Source organism: Myotis davidii, unplaced genomic scaffold (genome assembly GCF_000327345.1).
Source record: "Myotis davidii unplaced genomic scaffold, ASM32734v1 scaffold866, whole genome shotgun sequence".
Classification (NCBI taxonomy): domain Eukaryota; kingdom Metazoa; phylum Chordata; class Mammalia; order Chiroptera; family Vespertilionidae; genus Myotis; species Myotis davidii.
Genome location: NW_006297145.1, coordinates 1,697,651 through 1,712,289, shown reverse-complemented (window position 1 = coordinate 1,712,289; position 14,639 = coordinate 1,697,651). Strand labels below are relative to the sequence as shown.

At 48.4% G+C, this 14,639-nt stretch overlaps 1 protein-coding gene across 2 annotated transcripts in view; it reads left to right on the top strand.

The window, feature by feature from the left end:
* Positions 1-14,639, top strand: part of ASTN2 (astrotactin 2) — a 647,457-nt gene that overhangs the window by 487,877 nt on the left and 144,941 nt on the right. For both annotated transcript variants that reach the window (XM_006772883.2, XM_006772882.2), the window contains exons 17-18: positions 11,442-11,575; positions 13,296-13,444. In XM_006772883.2, the coding sequence (XP_006772946.1) occupies positions 11,442-11,575; positions 13,296-13,444 (283 nt within the window). The remainder of the gene's footprint in view (positions 1-11,441; positions 11,576-13,295; positions 13,445-14,639) is intronic.

Sequence of the window (14,639 nt, the reverse complement as noted above, 5' to 3'; positions counted from 1 at the left end):
CTTTCCCTCTCCCCTCCCTCCTCATTATCTCCCCTTCTCTTTTTTTCTCCCTCTTTCTTCTGTTCTGGTCTCCATGTCAATAGCTCAGAATGAGAAGCCCACCTAGCCAAGTCCAGCTTTGTATGTCATACCAGTTGAAGCCCTCAGAGATGCCCATGAACCTGTGAATCTAAATTTCCAGAAAAGCCCGGCCAGCATGGCTCAGTGGTTGAGCATCAACCTGTGATCCAGGAAGGCATGGTTCGAGTCCCAGTCCGGGCACATGTCCGGGTTCAGGCTCAATCCCCAGTGTGGGGCATATAGGAGGCAGCCAATCAATGAATCTCTCATTGTTGGTGTTTCTATTTCTCTCTCCCTCTCCCTCGTTCTCGGAAATCAATAAGAATATATTTAAAATAAATAAATTTCCAGAAAAGAAAATCTGATGGGTCCAGTTTGAGCCAAGTACTTAATTTTGGTCTCACTACCCTTGACCAAAGCAAGGTTATTTAGCTCAAATATCACCACCAAACTGTCTCTTATATCTGATACTCGGAAGTTAGCTATTAAAATCCTATGGTTCTTTTTTTATTCTTAAACTGGTGTCCCCCTAATCCAGGGAGATACACTGTGATATGCTAAGATATACCCAAAGGCACTGGATAGAGAGATCACAGATTCTTAAAATAATGGTACATAAGAATCACTGTCCTAGATTCCAGCTCAGTACGTCTGAGCTTGGCCTGGGAATCTGAATTTCTAACAAGTGCTTCACATCATTAATGAGGCAACAGGTCCAGGGAATCACATTATGAGAAGCATTTTGGGGGAAATGTATTATTTTAGTATTAAAACCAACCCACGTCTATTGTGGAGTGGCATATGCAATTTGCATGGATACTTAAGAAAGACACTTCACAGAACTGTTGCATTTGTCTCTGCTGACTTTTGGGATGCTTTGTAGGAAAAGCTTAAAAACCTTCCATATTTTACTGGAGGATGTTGAAGATTTTAAAGTCATGAGCGTTGTCTCTTAGATCTCCTGGACCGCTTGCTCTCGGGAGTGAAGTTAGCAACTGGTAGGAGCATGCAGAGGTCAAGAGCACAAAATTATCCTAAGGCTCAGCAGAGGAGAACTCCTCTGTGCTAAGGTCATCATAGGGTGAAGGAGCAGAGGAAGATGCAACAGAATCAAGATTCTTAACGTTAATTAACTTATGATAGACCGATTGGTTAATCAATTTCAGGGCCCCTACTCTATGTCAGGCACTAGGGATTCAATAGTCAACAAAGCATACGGCCCCAACCTCAATTTGTACTCACACAGTCTGTTATGAGAGACAGAGGAGCAGTGAAATAGACAATAAAATAGAATGTAGTAAAATAAGGCTTATTGTCATGAAAAGTACAGGAGACGTGTTATAAAGGAAGGGGTCCACTCCAGCTTTAAATATATATTTTTATTTCAGAGAAGAAGGGAGAGATGGATAAATCAAGAGAGACAGAGAGAGAGAGAGACATCAATGATGAGAGAGAACCATTGATAGGCTGCCTCCTGCATGCCCCCTACTAGGTGGGGATCAAACCCACAACCCAGACATATGCCCTGACAGGGAATCGAACTGTGACCTTATGGTCCACAGGTCAGTGCTCAACCATTGAGCCACCCCAGCTGGGCTGCCCCAGCTTTAGAGGGCTAAGGAAGGCCATCTGTAGGAGGTGATCTCCCAGCTGAGAGTTCATGGATTAGTCATTGGGGAAATTATTGGGTGCGGGAGAGTGTTCCAAGGAGAGGAAAGAGCATGTAAAAGGCCAAAAGTGAGAAAGTGTCGCTGGAAAACAGAGTAGGAAAAGGATATTGGCAAGAGGTGATGCTGGAGGGAGAAGCAGAGGCCTGAGATTTGGAGGGCTTGACATTAGCATAAAGGCATCCAGTGAGAAGCGGCAGGTGACTGTGGCCAGATGGGCCCATCACGGTGGGCCCAGGTCATCTGGGCGGCCCAGGGTCTGTCCCGGAAGTCAGAGCAGGCACCTGAGCTGGCTGCCTGGGGAGGATCCTGCAGCAGTTAGGGCGCATCTGTGGGAGGAGATCTATGTACTTTTTGCACACATGGTGTTGCCAGAGGTCAGGGCCTCAGACATAAGAGCATTCAACACCCTAATTTTATAGATGAGATAACCAAGTCCCAGCTTCGGGCCAGCATCGCAGTTCCTGACAGACTTCGGGGAGGAGCTCTCTTTCCTGGGTGGCTCCCAGCTGGCAGAGGATTCTGTGTCCAATCCAGAACCTGGACTCACACAGCATGGAGAAGGCGCCACAGATGCCAGGTCCCCAGATGCCGTGTGCGTGGTAGGGGTGGGGGGTGAGAGAGGGATTCCAAGGACAACATATTTGGGAAATGCCATGATTTAGACATTACCTTCCTGGGCTTCCTGGTGACTAGTGGCATGTGAATGACTCTGAATGTTCTATTTGGTTTTGTTTGATCTGGTCTTTTTCAAGTTTATTTGACCACAGATAACCTTCCTCACCCCATCCCCCAGCTGTATTTTTTTTAACTCGAATCAGTTAATATCCCCTTGAAGTCATGTCCCTGGAGACACACTTTGGAATGTTCTGGAGAAGAGGGACTTGGGAATGACCAGAACAAGGTTACCTGCTCCTATCACATTGACTTAAAACTTCCCTCATACTCCTTGATGGTCCCAGGAAGTGTTTGAGTACTTGTGAGAAATATACTTAATTTTGGTATATAGAGTATCAAGTTTATTTGACCACAGATAACCTTCCTCACCCCATCCCCCAGTTGTTGTGTTTTTTTTTAACTCGAATCAGTTAATATCCCCTTGAAGTCATGTCCCTGGAGACACACTTTGGAATGTTCTGGAGAAGAGGGACTTGGGAATGACCAGAACAAGGTTACCTGCTCACCTGCCTCCTCCTGAGAATGTGTCCTGCACCTCAACACCCATCTGTGTTCGGTTTGTAGGAAAAGGACGGGGTCAGAGAGGAGGATCTCTAGCCTTTGGGCTCGGACTTGTGTTTGGATCCTAACTCCGAGCCATCCAAGGTTCCTGTCGTAGTGCAAGTCAGCTGCTCACAGGAGCCCCAAACTTTTTAAAATCTTAACTTTTCCAAGCTTGCATGGAGGCAACACAACCTGGTTTGCAGGCTTTCTATGAGGATTACACTAGCTCGTGAAGCTTCTAGGCTTTGGAATTCGAAGAAAGTGAGTTTGAATTTTGCTCTGCCAAATAATGGCTGTGTGACCCAGGAAAGGACCGCATACTTGCCGGGGCCACAGTCTCATCCTGTGTGTGATGGAAGAGATAGGGCTAAAGGAGCAATTCATGGTGTTGTGGTGGAAATGAACCGACTGTCTTCATGGCGAACACTGAGCTCTATGTCTGGCATATATATGCTCAAACATCCTCACTGTTATTGTTAGCGCATTAAAACCTAGCACTTCATCTTCCACATGAGATGGATGAGAGCCGAAATACGGGGCGAACTGACAAGAAAAATAGCTCCTCGCCCGAGGCTAGTATAACCCTATCATCTTGTGTCTGTACATCTTGCGGAACAGACAGCTGACAGAGCCCCGCGCACGAGCGTCTCAGCGGGCTGTGTATTTATTTCTCTAATATTTTTTCATTAGCCGAGGTAAGTGTGGCAAGAGGGGGGGTCTGGCTGGCTCTAAATGTCTTCCCCCTGTCACCCAGATTAACAAGCTGTCCTGTCAGGCTCTCATCATTCAGCGGAGAATGGCTGGAAAAGCCAAGTTCATCCTGACAGGGGAAATTAGGTGTCGTTTATGTGATTTATAGAGCCATAGATTAAGCTGCACAATTTCTCATATAGGAAATGGGTCCCTGCCAGTTAGTATTCCTTCAGTGCATGGTCTTACAAATGGGGGGGGGGGGTCTAACTTAGAGGCTGAAAATGGGGGGCCAAGGGATAAAGCTTGGGCTTGGAGTTAGAGATTTTGCTCTACTGTATTGTATCTGGGGGCCCTGGGCCTGGATCCTCTTTTCTCTGACCCTACACTTGCTCATCTGTGAGGGGTACCTCGGACAGTAAGAGTTGCTGCTGCGCAGGTTGTTGGGAGGCTTATAGGAGCTAATAGGCGCGATTAAACACTCTTCCTAATGTCCTCTGTTTGGTGAGAATACAGCTCATGATGGGAGTGGCTGAGAGAATGGGACTCAGAATCTAATGACCCGAATTCAAGTTCTTGTTCTCCCACTTTTTAACTGGGTGACTTTGAACAGGCTTGTTTGCCCTCTGAACCTCAGTTTCCACATCTGCAAAATGGGAATGGTACCAGCAGGTTCTGCGTCATTAAGGCTGTTGGCAGGATTTCATGAGATAATGTATTTGAAAGTGCTTAGCACACTCTCAGTACATGTTGGTATATGTGTTTCCTGTCCAACAACACAGCATTTTTTGTGGCTTAAACCGAGATCCAAAGACAGGCAATCTCATGCCGTGAATGTTAGTGATATGAAAATCTTGGTTTGTTTCTGCCAGATTCTTGTGGTGTAAACCCGAACAAGTCCCTTCTCCTCTTTGAGCCTCTTGGCCTGCGAAGTTGTGAGGCCAGTATCGCCTTTCAGGACTCTTCTAGATCTGAAATGACAGGGACCTGTGGCAATGAGTACACACTTATGCACTTCGGAGCCCTTCAGCTCCTGGGATGTGCATGAGCTTGAGGTTCTTCCTTCCCTTTGCCCAGCTGCTCCTCAGTGGCTACCCCTCCAAGCAATCTTTCAAGATTGTTCAGAGGCAGATTACCTGCTGTTCCAGTTATTTGCTGCTCTGTAATCCCCCAAATCCCAAATCCATTACAATAGCAATGATTACTGTATCCTCTCTAATCATGCTGGAGACTGAGTGGACTGAGCTGGGCCGGTCTTACTCAGCTCTCTCATGTGGTTGCAGCCAGCTGGTGGCCATGGCTGGAGCCATCGAAAAGGCTTCCCCATTCACATGCCCAGCAGATGACCTGGCTGTTGGCTAGGACCTTGGCTGGTCTGTTGGCTGGACTGTGTCCATGTGGCCTCTCCCTGTGGCCTGGACTTCCTCACAGCAGGGTGCTTGAGTTCAAAGAGCAAGCATCCCTAGAGACATGTGGAAGCTGCCAGTGTCTTAAGGTCTGGACCCAGACATGGAAATGGCATCACTCTTATTTGGTCCAGCAATCGTAGAGCCCAGACTCAAGGGGAGGGGCCTTAGATCCTACCTCATGAGGAGAAAAATGTCAAAGATATTTAGGGTTATGTTTTAAAGTCACCACTCCTGCCTTTCTGCTCTGTTTGGGAATAAGCAAACTTAAGGCAATGAACATCACCTACTTCGCTCCTCAAATGTGTTCTCGCCATGGTGCTCAATTACGCAGTCATCAGTGTGTAGCAAGATGACCAGTTCATCTCCTCACTGTCCAGGCAATGGGGGTTGTGGGCCTCCAGCTCCTGTTCTCCAGCTCCTATAGCGACAAGGGCAATGAGTGATCAGCATCTCCTGCAGCCACTGCTACAAAGCTTGCTGATGACTGAATGGTAATGGCCCAGATAGGCCCTATCCCAGAGGTCTAGGTTGGCCTAGGAACCACTCTGTCTGCCTCTGCAGAAGCATTGCAGTGATGTTCTCTTCAATCCTTGCTGTGTTCCTCAACCCCAGCTCCTCCTGACCCATCAAACATGTGGGCAGCATGGGCTTAGGAATAAGTTTCCCTATAAAGCTAGGATGTCAACCACTTTCCCCGTTCTCTAGGGCCCTAGGCGTTTGTTATTTTAGACCTTCAAACACTTTCTTGGAAAAAAACTATCAACCCACTCTCCAGAGAAGAAATCTCAAGTATCTTCAAAAGAGATTCCATCTCTATACCCCACCCCAAACCCCTTTCCAGTGGCTTCATGGAAATTCATTCTTTTTATGGTTACCAATTGCTTTTCTGTCATCACTTTTGCTAGAAGAGGAAAACGATAGCAAGTCTACAAGTTTAGTCCCTGGCAGAGCTCCTATTACATGTTTCTGGAATTCAGGGGACCCTACTATGTGTTGACTCTTGCCTGGAGCTGGGGACATGGAGATAAAACAACATATTACCTTGGCCTGAAAGAGTTCACAGCATGATAAGCAAAAAGGACCCATCCACAAGCAAATTGCAAGGAAATGTGCAATGTGCAAAAATGGAATGAGTGGAGGGAGAGACAAAATCTCCCCAGTGTGGCTGGGTCCTGGTGGACAAGAAGTTTCCCGGAGTTCAGCAAGGAGCAATAAGTGGAGAACGGGCATTGTAGACGGAGGCACATTCTGATTAAAGGCTTGGTATGGAACAATGCATCACTGTAAGAAGGTGGGATGTGCTGGATCACAGAGTGGGCGCAGTGGGGAGAAGACAGGAGATGAGCCCCAGGATGAAAAGCAAAGGGCTTTGAAAGTTGGGTTAAAGAGTCAGAGGTATTACCCAGATGATGGTGGAACTTCCTAAGAGTCTGAGAAAGGGGGTGGAATAAGCGTTTTTTAGAAAGCCCGGAGACAAGTTGCCTAAGGAAGAGGCATTACTGACCTGTGCAGGGGAGACAACGTGGGACCGGGCAGGAGAGGTTGGTTTTAAGACATGCGATGAGAAGAGGAAGGAGCCCAGGTTGATGCTCCATTACTGGCTGGAGGCACCAAATTGATGTCCAGTGTCTTAAGGTCCAGTGGTGGGGGTGATGTTCACTGACATGGGAGATGCAAGTAACCATGGGAAGAAGAGGATCGCACACACACATAACACACATATTTCCTTTGCTTGTAATCGTTTATATATTGGTTTATTTCATTCAACATTCCTGTGAACTTTTAATTCAATTCAACAAATACTGACTGAGGTATGTTATCCGCTAGGTACTGTGTTAGGTGCTAAATGGGAGTCAGAGGTAACAAGGTAATGATAACTTTGTCTCTAGAAGGCCTTTCACCTCAATTGCAATGGGTTGGGCAGCCATAAGATAGATATTGTGTGACTAGTAAAACCCATTAAGCTTTGAGTGAGGGCTTCAGGCCATCATTCTGATCATACCGACCAGAACCATCTTAATATCAAAAACAACAGACTTGGTGTCAACGCCTGAGTGTAATTTTTAGTGTGGAATATGCAGTTATTGTAAGTGTAGAGTATGGAATTTAAGTCACGGGCTTGGTGACATTCTATCTACATGGCCCCAAGTACCTTATTCAAGTATGGAATGTTTACTTACAGCTTAAGATTCCTAAGACATCATCAACATTCTTAGAGCTGGAAGGGCCACTTCCTGTGTATCCCCACAGCCCCGTGTGTGTTATTACTTCATAGCACTTGAACCATATTAATTGTAATTGTGTTTGTCTTCACCATGAAACCATGAGTCCTTTGAAGTCAGCAACTGGGACTTTTCATCTCCTTTCTCAGCAGTTAGGCTGCCGCGTGATTTGGAGCGAATGTTTATTAAACTTAATTAAACCTTCGAAAATCTATCTTCTGTGTCCTCGTTTTGCAGATGGAGAAATCGAGGCTTCAAGAAAGGGACTAATTTATGCAAGTTCAAATAGGGAAGTAACAATAGAGTGAAAAATAAATCCTAGTTTTATTTTGATTGCTTCACATTTTTGTGGCCCTTTTTCCTCCTGCCCAGCTCAGTTTGCTAGCTAATTAGTCAGAAGTTGGGAGCATTTACAAGTAGTGGAAATGCAAACCTCCTTTGTTATGAAAACCAATGGCCATGCAAATCAAGCCCTTAGCCCTGTATTAAGTGCAGGATTTGTTTCTTAAGTCCCTTCACTTACTCAAAAGCCAGGAGTCAACAATGCGTCCCGTGTAAGGTTTCATTCCCCTCTGAGAACACACACAGACACACACACAAACAACACATGAGCACGTGAGGGGAGCAGGGCCGCTGAAAAGGATGTTTGGGATGAAATCTTGGCACGTATAGTTCCTATGTGACCTGGGAAAGTCAGAAGTGCCAGGATTCAGATGGATTCCCGTTCAAGTTCTCACTCCTCCGTGCTCATCCCTGAATGGACACCCATCTCCAGGGACAATTTTTGAGGATTAAAAGGAGGAAGAGTGGTTTCCTCACAGAGTTGCTCTGTTACCCTGGACCAGCCCGCCAGTCATTCTGAGCCACTGTATCTACATCAGAAAAACACATTAGATGAGATGATCTGCAGAGCCCTCCCCCCCCTCCCCCCCAAGCTGGAACACGCTATGATTCTCCTCCCCTGAGAGCGAATTGGATTCGAATGGAGTGTCGCAAGGGCTGAAGACGCAAGGAGAGAGGGAGCCTTCGCTGACACAGCGCTGGCCTCTGCTGCCCTGCCAGGGCTCCCTGTCTGGTGTCGGCCTTTTATCAGGGCATTTGAGCGCTCTGTCCAGGACTCGCCTGGCCACGGCACCCGTCCTCGTTCTGTTCCTCAGGGTTTGAGAAGGAGCCAGTGGATGTGGAGACTCAACAGACAGGATTTCTTCCCAAAAGCTGCTTGGATGGTGAAACAGAGCCCAGAGAGATTTTCTGTTTTGTTTTCTACAAGCTCCAGTGACTGTTGAGTACAGAACACACAGTCACACAGGCACACACACACAGCCACCCACACATGCAAGAACACAACCACATACACAAACAAAACAGGATGTTCTCTCTCCTCCTCTCGCTGGAGTCTCAGGCAATCTCCTACCATCTGCGTCACTTTCACCAGGGCCTGGATTGCACCATTATGGTAATTGAGCCCTTCCTGCTGGTTGGAGATGTTAGAGAATCCCCAGCCATGAGCAGTTGTACGCGTTAATTCAGGGAGGGGGGAGCTGCCGAGGGAGGGAGCAAACAGCCTGTCAGGCAGCAGGACCGCATGCCATCCCATCTGGTGGCAGTCCTAGGAGAGTGCCCCCTCTGATGCTGGTGGGAGAGCAGACACAGCTTCTGACGCGTGGTGGGAACAGCGCTATTGCTATGCGCCAGATCCTGGCTCACATACCTGATGTGCAAACATTGGGTGGGATATATTTACACTGAAAAAAAAAGTTGTTTATCTGAAATTCTAATTTAACTGGGAGTCCTATTTTTGTTTGTTTGTTTGGATCACTACTCTTAATTCAGGAGAAATTAGATCATTTGTTTGTACCCCAGGAAGGGATATGGGTTAGAACATGTGGCAGGAATAACGAGCCTCCTTATCACAGGTACCGTAGAAATGTGACGGGGCTTACCCAGTGGCATGCGCATACACACCTTCTCCTTCTAGATCTCTGTTCCGGGTCGCTCAGGAGGCAGACCCAGGCCCATTCACACACACGTGCTGTGTTTGAGTCTTCAGAACAGCGCAGCATGGAAAAAGTGACACCTTGGTTACGGGCAGTGTGAAGCTTTCATTTAAAAAGTAGACAGAAAGTTAAAAAAATAAAAAGAAGGGAAAGAAGAAAGAAAACATAGTTTGCTACCTGGCAAAAGTGGAAGAGATCAACATTCTCCGGAAGTCCTAAGTTTCTTTTATTTTTTATTTTTGAATATTTTTCTTGATTGTAGAGGGAAAGGAAGGCCCAGGGAGAGAAACATTGATCGGTTGCCTCCCAGATGCACCCGGAGTACTCTGACTGGGGATCCAACTTGCAACCTGGGTGTGTGCCCTGACCGGGAATCGAACTGGCAGCCTGAGTGCACCAGATGACGCTCAACCAACTGAACCACAGCCCTGAGTTTTAAAAAGAGCTGTGAAAGAGCGTGAAGCCCCAGTGCCTGAAATATCAGTGGAAAAGGGGTGACTAAAGTGTGAAGTACATCTGAGCCAGAGTGTCCTGATGAGTGTTTCAGCGTCCCTTCTTTTGTCCAATAAATACTCACTGAACAACTGAGCACACTGATATGAATAAGGCATGGCCCGTGCCCTTGGTGGGACCCAGATGTGTTGGGTGAGACAAGCAAGGGCATGTGGTGGTAGGCGGGGTCTAGTGCGTGACGGAAGCTAGGAGATGAGCATGATCCCAGGCTGAAGAAAGCCAAGGAGGGGTTCCCAGAGAAAGGCATGTTTCACTTGAGACCAAAAGAGTGAATTGGGGCTGGCCAGAGTGGCTAAGTTGCTTGAGCGTCATCCTGTGCACAGAAAGGATGCTGGTTCAATTCCAGGTCAGGGCACATGCCTGGGTTGTGGACTGAGTTGTAGAGGGCATGCAGGAAGCAGCTGATTGATGTTTCACTCTCACATCCATGTTTCTCGCTCTCTCCCTCTCTCTTCCTCTCTCTCTCTAAAAAAAAAAAAAAAAGTCAATAAAACAAGAGTGAATTGCCGGATAGCATACAAGGGGCTGGTGAGGTGGCAGAGTAAAACACCAGAGAGAAAAGGATGTTTTTTAAAAAGGCCACAAAGCACATTGCAGTCAAATAGAACATCGGTCATCGTTTAGCACAAGAGCCAGCAAACTCTGACACGCAGGCCAAATGTAGCCTGCTGCCTGTCTTTGTAAATAAAGTTTTATCTGAACACAAGCCCATTTATTTAAAGCATTGCTTGCGTTCCTTCTATGCTACAAAGGCAGAGGTAAGTAATTGTGACAGAGACTACCTAGCCACAAAGCCAAACATATGTGCTGTCTGGTCCTTTACAGAAACAATTTGCCGTCTCCTGATTAGGAGCACACGTCACACGGGCAGGAACTCACTGTTGGTGGAGAAGTTAGCGGTTGCAGGAAGGTGGATGGTAGCATGCAAAGGAATGTCAGGGGAGTGGTGCTAGGTGAACCTGGGCCGCTGGTCAGGAGCTGGAGCGAGTTTAGGCTTTGCCCTGAGGGCCAAGGGGAGCCTCCGAAGGCGACTGAGCAGGGAGGTCAGACTTCTACATGAGACAGTGTAGCAAGGTGTTGGAGAGGACAGGGCCTGGAGCCAGACTGCCTTGGATCAGATCCCAGCTCCTCTCTCACCTCCTCTGTACCTCAGTTTTCCAATTTACAGAATGGGAAATGACCATAATAATAAAAGCATAATATGCTAATTAGACCAGATGTCCTTCCGGACAGCCTTCTGGACAAAGCCAGGCCTGTGAGGGAAGCCTGGGTCCCGGGTGCCAGAGGGAAGCTGGTGCCGGCAGCCGGGGGAAGGAAGCCTACTCTTGCACGAATTTCGTGCATCCGGCCTCTAGTCATTATAATAATACATACCAACCGTGTGCAGTGGTAAAGATGAAATAAGTTCAGGCAGGCACAGTGCCAGGCCCAGAGAAGGTTCTCTCTGGATCCCATCTCAATGAACATTCTGGCTGCCGGTAGAGGATGGCTCAGAATGGGAAGACCTGGTGGTAGCGTGCTAGGTGGCAGTGGAGGCACCAGATGGTGTCCTGTGCCCAGGAAGCTGCTCTTACATGTGGGCCGGCGCCTTATGGCCATGGGCATCTTCACGTCAAGTCTCCAGGACCGCCGTCATCACTCCTCTGCCCTCCTTTCTTGCAGGCCTTCAGGAGTGCGCTGATGAGCTCCTACTGGTGCTCGGGGAAAGGGGATGTGATCGATGACTGGTGCCGGTGTGACCTCAGCGCCTTCGATGCCAGTGGGCTCCCCAGCTGCAGCCCACTCCCACAGCCGGTGTACGTATGTATGGCCCCTCCTCCCTTGGTCACCCTTTTCCTGCCAGTCCCGGCCAGGACTTGCTTCTGTTCCCAGGGGACCTCACCAGATCCCTGGGGTCTCTGGGGCCTGCCTCCTCCTTTGAGAAAGCAGGGGCTTAGGCAGGCCAGAACCCGGCTCAGGGTCGGCACTGCTATGGCAGCCTGTGCTTTTTAATGATGTTACTCGGTCCTTCATTCCTTCCTTGACTCAGCCACTCAGCGAAGGTCTGCTGGGTGCTGACTGCTGCTTTGTCATCTCCTGGGTTGGACAGTGGGGCCACTGAGATGCAGAAAGTGTAGAACCTTTTCTAAGATTCATTCAGTCCATGATCATGTTTGACCACCTGCTACGTGTCGGATACTGAGGACTTGATGAGTCAGGCACAGACTATAAATGTAGGGAGCTGACCATTTAGTGAGGGGGAGAGATGTCAAAGCAAAAACAGGAAAATAAGATACAGCTTGTAAAAAATTAAGTAAACATATGAAAGCAGAACAAAGAGGTGCTAATGGAGAGAGTGATGTGGGGGTGCTTTAGTTGGAGGGGAGGGAGGGAGGAAGTCAGGAGGTCTGGATGGGAGGCAAGAATCACGTTTCGGGAGAAGGAAGAGTGTGTGTGAGAGTCCAGATGCAGGAAATCCATGCAGAGGGTGGGAAGGACAGGCATCTGCAGCGAGGCGTGCAATCAAAATGGGGAGCGCTGTGAGGAGCATAAGCGAGCTGGATGGGAGCCCACATAGGGGAGGGAACCAGTGTCCCATAACACCCCCATAGGGTGAGAAGAATTGCACTGTAGGGTGGTCCTTAAAGAGCTAGTGTGGTGTAGTGGAAAGACACCGGGTTGAGGACAAGCAGTCACCATCATGGTTCTGTCCCCAGCTGGCTGTGACACTTGGTGCAAATTATTTCCTTTTCCTGGGCCTTACTCTCCCCACCTGTCAAGTGGGGGAATGCCCTCCCCTCTCTGTGAGGACCCTCCTAGTTCTGACCTTCAGTCATTGTTAGTTGTTTCTTGCTTCATAGAAGGATTCCCCAGGATGCCTGCCTCTGTGAGAGAGCTCTGATTTAAGGATAGGAAAGAGTTGGTTGATATATTGTGGGATGAAAAATGACAGGTGGAAAGCCACTGTGTCTGAAGGTGCTGCCAATTGACTGGACAATGGGGCATCACTGAGAAGACAGTTTAAATAAACAGAAGGCCAGTCACCTTCCTGTGAGCACATACTGTGTGCTCGGATTAATTTACGGGATTCCACATTGATTCTGAATGGTAGCTCTTCTTAGCTCCATTTTATGGGCGAGGAAACAGAAGCCGAAGGAGATCTAAGGCATTGCCAATGTCAGTGGTCGTCAAACTGTGGCTTGCGAGCCACATGCGGCTCTTTGGCTCCTTGAGTGTGGCTCTTCCACAAAATACCCACTTCTGCGCATGGGCCACAAAGTTTCAATCGCACTGTATGTGCGCGCCTGCACGTGGTACTTTGTGGAAAAGCCACACTCAAGAGGCCAAAGAGCCACATGTGGCTTGAGAGCTGCAGTTTGCCCACTGGCCTATGTTCATCAAATTATTGGTGGTGTGCTGAATTAGGGTTTAACCCAGGCTGAGTCCTGTGCTTTTAATCTTGGCACATGCAGACTCTTTTGGGGCCCAGCCCATGCCAGCTGGCAAACAAACAGTCTTGCCTGTCACCCCCTCTAGGCTGCGGCTGTCCCCAACCGTCGAGCCCTCCAGCACTGTGGTCTCCTTGGAGTGGGTGGACGTTCAGCCGGCAATTGGGACCAAGGTCTCTGACTATATTCTGCAGCACAAGAAGGTGGATGAGTACACAGACACGGACCTCTACACAGGTAAGTAGGAAGCCCACGACCTCCCCTGAGGTTAGGACAGTGTGACAGAGGAGGGAAACTGGGAGTTTCTAAAGCCTTGGGAAATTTGGCATCATGTGGCCTGATAATACATTGGGGAATTTCATTGTTTGATGATTATCACCTAGCACTCACACCCACACCCACACCTGTGTGCTTTTTTTGGTATGACTTCAGAAGGGAAAGACAGCAAATTGTGGTTTGAAAGAAGTTCTGATTCTGAGTTGGATCCTCAATGTCATCTGTTAAAGGGTTAGTTAATTCAGAAGAGGATTTGGCCTTTTCTGTAAATACATTATCGCTGGAACTGAGATAAAGAAGTTCAAGGAATTGCCTTATCTAGTGAGATGTGCTGAGATAGTTGTCCATAGTGCTGGGGAAGAGGGATTTGCAAAAGATTCAGACATGCAGGAGAAGATGAGCAATGTGGCCCTTATGAGTGTGCACAGGGTTGTAATTGAGAGCGCTTTCCGACTTCTTCTCAAAGTGTGACACGGCCAAGGAGCTATGTCATCCTGGAGGTTGGGTCTGCCCGGGCAGGGCTGGCTCTAGGGCAGGTTGAGAGCCTGGGGCCATGGGAGTGCTCTCAACTTATTCTAGGGGCCTGGTGCTGAGTTGGGTCAAAAGCCTGGGTCTGTGGTAGTCACCCTGGTGTTGGGCCCAGCCAGGGGCTTAGGTTCAAGGGTGCTTGTCTGGAGCCTGGATTTATGGGAGCTGATTAGGAGACAGGGCCCCAGGGGAGCTAGAAGGCACCAGGGTAGGTTGGGGGCCTGGGTTACTGGGAGCCTGGTGCCGTGGTGCTACTGGGGCCCTGAGAAGCAGCAACCACTGGGGTAAGCAGGGACCTGGGTTCGTAGGAGCTTACACATTGTAGGAGCCACCTACAGCCGAGGGGGCCAGGCTGGCCTGGGGTGGGGCTGCTCTGCAGCCTTCGGTGAAGTCGAGTGCTCACTTCTCTTCCACAGGAGAGGGTTTCTCTCTGCACGGGCTGTCCCAGCTTGGGGAACGGTTATGGCAGTGATATGACTCTATCTCTCCTACCTTCCTCAATGCATCTTTTCATTTTTGTACTTTACCCAAGTGCTACAACCCTTTGCCTGGAGACCTTAATTCCTGTGAAAGTATTTTGGGGCTTGGATAGTGGTTCAAATGGATATTTCTGGGGCATGGCAGGGTG